The 6887-nt window shown below is 43.9% G+C and overlaps 1 protein-coding gene across 1 annotated transcript in view; it reads right to left on the minus strand.

Moving 5' to 3' along the window:
* The window catches only part of LOC104406801 (transcription initiation factor TFIID subunit 1-like), a gene marked incomplete at both ends in the record, with an annotated part of 23381 nt that overhangs the window by 3521 nt on the left and 12973 nt on the right, over positions 1-6887 (minus strand). Inside the window, 8 exons of the mRNA XM_010015897.1 lie at positions 331-521; positions 1260-1435; positions 1608-1727; positions 1884-2033; positions 2436-2516; positions 3065-3195; positions 4353-4494; positions 5374-5574. Of these exons, the coding sequence (XP_010014199.1) occupies positions 331-521; positions 1260-1435; positions 1608-1727; positions 1884-2033; positions 2436-2516; positions 3065-3195; positions 4353-4494; positions 5374-5574 (1192 nt within the window). The remainder of the gene's footprint in view (positions 1-330; positions 522-1259; positions 1436-1607; positions 1728-1883; positions 2034-2435; positions 2517-3064; positions 3196-4352; positions 4495-5373; positions 5575-6887) is intronic.

The following is a 6887-nucleotide window of genomic DNA, read 5'->3' on the forward strand; positions in this document are numbered from 1 at the left end:
AAAAAAAGGAAACTCAAGCAGCAAGCAGCGGTGAGTATCTAAAGAAATACCAGATTACGCTTATAGTTGAAAATAAGCAAAGCTCTGGGGAAATGAAAACACGTTAAATGCATTTTCAGCCAGTGACTTCTCAGGAGAAGCCCCAGATAAGCATGTCTGTACATTCTCCCTGTAAGAAAACCACACTCGCCTCCAAGAGGCCAGATCAGCACACTCTGCAACCTGAAACAAAGTTCTGCATACCCTCCCAGGCACATTCTGGTGGCTGAAGTTACTTACACAGCCCCTTTTTGTCTCTCCTGTCTTTTCTGCCCCTCTCTTTGTCATTACCACTGTCTTCTCCCAGAAGCATCCTTTGCAATTCCTTTCGTTCCTGCTCTTCTCTTTCCCGAGAGAGCTGAGAACTAGTTTTCTTGTTCTGTAACATATTCTCAATATTCTTTCCCATTTCTTCAAAGTCACTGTCTTCAGCTGAGCTGCTGTCTGTGTCTGTTGACAGGATCTCAGTGGATTCCAAAACCCTGAAACAGAAGGCACCTCAAAAGTCACTTACAGTTGTCCCCCCGCCTCCCCCTCCCCCCAAAAATAATCAGCCTGAACCTTCCTAGAAAATCAATGGTAAATATGACACAAAGGTTTGAAAATTAATGTTGCAAATCACTACAAGAATAGACATAATATATTCCCTTCTCAGTCCTCCTGTAATCCCCATGTCCAAAAGATCAATTGTTCCTAGCCAATCTTCTCCAACAAGTTGATCTCTTCATCGTCAACAGTACTATATTCCTTCTCAAGTAGCAGGTTTTGGCCTAATGAATAATGCATTAATTCTTCTGGCAGTTCTAAATAACAGGACATAGAATTGGTAGTTGCTACCCAAGAGAGAGATGATTAACTGCTGTTAAAAAAACACATGAACAAAAAAAAGACAGAAAGGACAGACAGAATGGCAGGTGGGTGGGCACACAGAGAGAAAGAAAATAAGGTGATGAACTACTGATCTGTGAAACAGCAGAACACCTCATGCCATTATATGTGGCAGACTCATTCTACCTTTCCAAAAGGCATATGACAGCAAGACTCTAAGGCTAACCTATAAGTTGATATCAACAGCCAAAGCCCTCTTCTCAGTGCTATATTTTATGGGCCCAACCATCTATACCACTACATATCAGTGAGCCCCAGGCATACATAGTGCTGGACTTTGAAGATGGGGACAGGGTGGGGTTCAAGGCTGTAAACATCAGATAAGAACTTACTTATTTTGTAAATCAAAGATGCGCTGACACTCTTCTTTGTACCTCTCCTGATGTTCTGCTACAGAAAACCGAGACCCCCGTGCAAATTTGCTCATAGGACCTTCCCCTGAACGAGCCTGCTCTGTAGACATCGTACGTACCACATCAATCACTTCCCACCGGGACAGCTTCTTTATCTGCAAAGAGGAAGACACACTAGAAACGACTTGAGAGACAACTGAGGGAGCTGACTGTGGATTTCAACCCCTTTTCACGCAAGGTCAGAGCAGAAATGTACACATTCTTTCCATCAGCTGCTGAATCTGTTAGTGAAGAGAACTCTGTAACCTGCTCCAGGTCTATGCTTACCTCCTCTTCAGGCACTCCAAATTTACGCAGCAGCTGTTTGGCGTTTTTGAGAGAAAGTCGGCGCAGATCAGCATCTGTCCCGGTCACTGTCTTTTTCACTGGTTGAGGTTCTTTATCATCCTGTTCAGAGAAAGATGCAGCCTATTAATGCGATCAATTAAGTCTTTCTAAGGCTCATCTGATATTTTCTGTTCCTGATGCCCCATATTTACTCCATTTTTCCCACATGACTTCCCAGTTGTTGCTTCTTGTCCAATCCAGCCTTGGGGACCATACCTTCTGCTGAGTTGGCTTGTTTGGAATCTTCACATAAGAAAATCCTTCACCACAACCAGTAGGATCTGCTACACCAGTCACTTCAAGTAGGCACTTGCCCTTCATAGCAGCAATGAAGGCTCGTGTGGTGTTCCATGGAGCAGTGCGCACCTGCCACAAGAAACATGCCCTCACAGTTCTACTACCATCCATGAGAATTCCAAGCTTTCTATTTTGGATTCTTCCAATCATACTGAGAACTATTCAACTGCCATAATGAGGGTGAATTCTACTTCCTGATCCTCCGGTTGCCCTGGTGAAACCTCTATGAACAACCAAACTGCTAGATATCTCACAAAAGGCATTTAAAGCAAAAAGCCTAGTCCTGAAAGGACCTGGCAAGAAAGATTCCCAAACACAGGTGTAAGCTTGGCAGCACAGTTCTCAGAGAAGACACAAGAACATTTGATCTACTGAGTCATACTTTAAATATGTCCTTTAAAGGCCTTGTTTCTTTCCTGCCATGCAGATTTATATATTAGTAGGCACGCTCACGCATCACTCTGACAGTACCTCATCATCAATCTTCATTTGGAAATCTTCTTCATTCTCCTCTTCTGGTGCAAAGAAGGATTTCTCCCCATAACCTGCATCCTGCAGAGAAATATTAGGGAAAAAATGCAAACCAAAAGTCTTAGGTTACTGGAGAGAGAACTGAGGCATATTATGAATCTCCTGTGGAGGCCTGTCACGATGAACAAACACAATTCCACCAACAGGATTCGCTAAACCCCACAGTATCACAGTTGACAAACTTCCCAGTATTTTGACAAACTCCATAACTAAATACTGCACTCACCAACTAAATACTGCACTCACCATCAAAAAAATATCCAGTCTCTCTCACAGCCACATACTGGTTACTTTCTGTTGCACAGCTCCATGTAGAACCATAAGCCCTTTCTCATGTCTTCCTTTTGCTACCTTCGAGCATAGCTAATTCAATATCTAAACAATAGGTGGTAAGAATGTAATGTCTCTCTCTTTCAGACCTTAACTCCCTTTTTACACAGCAGAAAACTTAGCAAGCTGTGCAGTACTCAGGGGCCTAATGTGCCTACTTTATAGCAAAATCAGTTTAGCCTCACCCTTCCAGAACTACTTGGCAGTAACTTCTCTTACAGCCTTTAAGGTGCATTTACCTTCAGTCGCTGCTCAGCTGCAATCATGCTGTAATAAGCACAGCACTGTTCTGGGGATACCATCGCTCTGATCTCTTCTTCTGTTGGCAATCTGAAATCTGGCTTTAAAACCCACCAATTTGAGTCCATCCCTGAAAAAGGCACAGATCAAACACCAAGTAGTTTCCCACAAATGTTGGATGCCATCATAATTCTGACTGTATTTCAAGATTTGGTATCCTGCTACAATGCTGGCAAGAGGAGAAAGCGTAGCAAATCCGTGTCGCTTAAGACCACTAAAAGTGATACGTGTTTTTGTTCTGCATTTGTCCAATCAATGCCCCCTAACTCTGTCACTATTTTATCAGTAGTCGTGTATTGATGCATATTCAGTGTAGAAACTGCATTCCAAAACCACTTAATCTACCTTTCACTTCTTCAAACTACTTTTTGCCATGACTAGCCTTTGTATTACCACATGTTTATCATTATGTATATACAAAAAAAATCACACAATGACAGAATGGTTTGGGTTGAAAGGGACCTTAAAGCTGATCCAGCTCCAACTCCCTGCCACGGGCAGGGACACCTTCCACTAGGGGAGGTTGCTCCAAGCCCCTGTGTCCAACCTGGCCTTGAACACTGCCAGGGATGGGGCAGCCACAGCTTCTCTAGGCACCCTGTGCCAGTGCCTCAGCACCCTCACAGGGAAGAACTTCTGCCTAAGAGCTCATCTCAACCTCCCCTCTGGCAGGTTAAAGCCATTCCCCCTTCTTCTGTCCCTACAGGCCCTTGCAAAAAGTCCCTCCCCAGATTTCTTGTAGGGCCCCTTCAGGTATTGGAAGAAAAGTCAGAACTCAGGCTCTGAGAGCACTGCTCAAACCAAGAAGATGGGAAAAGCTTCTAGTGGCATTATTTGCTTGCGAACACAACATAGCCATGCACACAGGGAAGGAAACGTGTATGCGTTGGTGTCGTGCATTGTTACTTTAGGAGTAAATCATTGCCCAAATGGGGAAAAAAAAGTCTAGACCGTAGTCATGTTTCACCATCAAGCACACTTGTGCCAAAAAGAAGTGCACATTTATGAAAATGGGAACAAAAACAAACCAACCCTATCAGATTACTCAAGTTCTTCAAATAGATGTTTTCAGAAATGGTTTATCAGGAGAAGATTTTCACAGATTCATAGAATGGTTTGGGTTGGAAGAGACTTCAAAAGTCATCTAGTCCAAACCCCCTGCAGTGAGCAGGGACAAGAAACTCCAAAAGCAGCAAAGAACGGCTGACCACCACATCATATCTTTACCTGTGCGTTTGAAATCAGCACAAAGCTTTAGCCGCTTCCGGATGCTGCTCTCCGAGTGCGAGGGAAAGGCCTTCTTGATATCTTCCATGCGAATTCTCCGAGGACGGTCTCTGCTTTTCCAGAAGAGGCGATAAATAAACACCTACAAAACAAGACTCATTTGTGATGTCTGAAGAAGGAATGCAACAAACCGGCAGACAGTACAGACAATGCTGTTTATAATGACTACTTCAGACTTCCTACTTAAGACCCCTTTTTTCTTGTGAATTTAGTTAGTAAAGTTTTCCAAGCCACGTATGTGCTTCAGGTTCAGCTATTCGTGAGAATCAGATGCAGAAAAAAGAGTTGTTTTGAAATTTTGTGTTATCACATTAGAAATGTTCATGCTTTGGTACAGAAACTTTAACTCTGAGTACAGCAGGGATTTTCCCACTCTGCAAATACCTCCGAATTACAATTCTGAACTAAAGTGACAATAACTTACTTGAAATGTTCTCAAAAATCTAAATTTGTGGATATTTATTTGAATGGTCACTGACAGCCCCAAAGCTTAACTACGTTAGGATCTAGGAAACCAAAAACCTATGAAGCAACTCCAATTCTGTGGGAAAAAAAAAATCCAAAGCCTGGAAAAAGATCCCTTATTGCCTCTTAGTAAAACCCATGGAACTGTCATTTTATCTAGCATAATCACTTCAAAGTTCATTCTAATTTCTTCAGTTTCCAAGACTTTATATAATTGTATAACGTTTTATTTTAGCTTCTATCATACACATATCAGATAGGATGCAAGTAAACAGAGGAAGCATGCTATAAATCACTGGTTATATGACAATCAAAATGGCGTGTATGTTTAACCTCCAATTCTTGTAGTGCTCTCACCTCACAGCAACAAAAAGAAAGAGAACCACAGCAGGGCAATGAGCATCTCAGGGCAAGGCTGTTGACATGAGACCTGTGCCTATGCCATGGGCTTTCTCCAAATACCCCTCAGATCCCCAAACTGTCTCTTATCATATACCTGCAGAAAATCTCTGATGTGGGTGTTAGCTCGTTTAGAGTTGGGACCAGGCACTTCATAAAGTGGGCACTCCTGACCAACTACAAAAATATCCACTAACTCTCGAACATAATATCCTTGTCGTGTTCGGATAATCAGGAAATCCGTTTCAGGCATCTTATGTAGATAGATAGGGGCCCGGAAAAGGTTGTTTTCAAATGCCTAATAAGAGAAACAAATCAAAGTTTGAAAGTCAGGCATTGATCAAATTTTCTGTAACTCAACAAAAAAGATCTTTACAACAAACAACAAAACAAGTCATTTCAACAGCACAGCCTCATTCATACCACAATGTACACAGGTGTGAAGTCACAACATTCTTTGGTTAGGCAGAGAACAACCAAGGATGAAGCACAAAAGTATAACAAAACCTAGAACAAATGCAGAAGGAGTTGGAAGGGCTCTTTGGACTAACCTTTAAGGAAGTACTTTGAAAGGGACAGAAAGAACATATACAGAGCTCCAGCCACACTGCCCAAGTCACAGACAGCAAGGGCTGGGACTGGGAGAACAAAGAACCACCTCCTGCAGGAGAAGATCAGGTTCAAGATCATGTAAGGAACCTGAAGGTGCTCAAGACCATGGGACCTGACAAGATGCATCCATGGGTCCTGGGGGAACTGGGGAATGTAGATGTCAAATCATTATCCATCATATTCGAGAAGTCATGGCAGTCTGGTGAAACTCCTGCTGACTGGAAAACGGGAAATACAACCCCCACATTTAAGAGGGAAACAAGGAAGACCCGGGGAACTACAGACGAGTCAGTCTCACCTTGGTGCCTGGCAAGATCATGGAGCAGATCCTCCTGGAAACCATGCTAAGGCACACGGACAGTAAGGGAGTGATTGGTGACAGCCAACATGGCTTCGCTAAGAGAAAATCATGCCTGACAAATTTGGTGACCTTCTATGATGGGGCCACGGCCTTGGTGGATAAGGGAAGAGCAACTGACATCATCTACCTGGACTTGTGCAAGGCATTTGACACTGTCCCGCACGACATCCTTGTCTCTAAACTGAAGAGACATGGATTTGATGGATGGACCACTCAGTGGATAAGGAATTGGCTGGATGGTTGCACTCACAGAGCTGTGCTCAACAGCTTGATGTCCAAGTGGAGATGAGTGGTGTTCCTCAGGGGTTGGTGTTGGGACCAGCACTGTTCAACCAAGCTGTGTGGTGGGGTTGATACGCTGGAGGGAAGGGATGGGATCCAGAGGGACATGGACGGCCTGGAAAGGTGGGACCTTGAGAACCTCATGACGTTCAATAAGGCAATCCCCAGCTCAAACACAGGCTGAGGGAGACTGGATGGAGCAGCCCTGAGAAGGACTTGGGGGTGTTGGGTGAGGAGAAGCTCCCCATGACCCAGCTTCAGTGCGCGCTTGAGCCCAGAACCCCCCCGTGTGCTGAGTGCACCCCCAGAACGTGAGCAGCAGGTCAAGGGAGGGGATCCTGCACCTCGGCTGAGCT

The sequence above is a fragment of the Nestor notabilis genome, unplaced genomic scaffold (genome assembly GCF_000696875.1).
Source record: "Nestor notabilis isolate BGI_N333 unplaced genomic scaffold, ASM69687v1 scaffold8476, whole genome shotgun sequence".
NCBI classification, from domain to species: Eukaryota; Metazoa; Chordata; class Aves; order Psittaciformes; family Psittacidae; genus Nestor; species Nestor notabilis.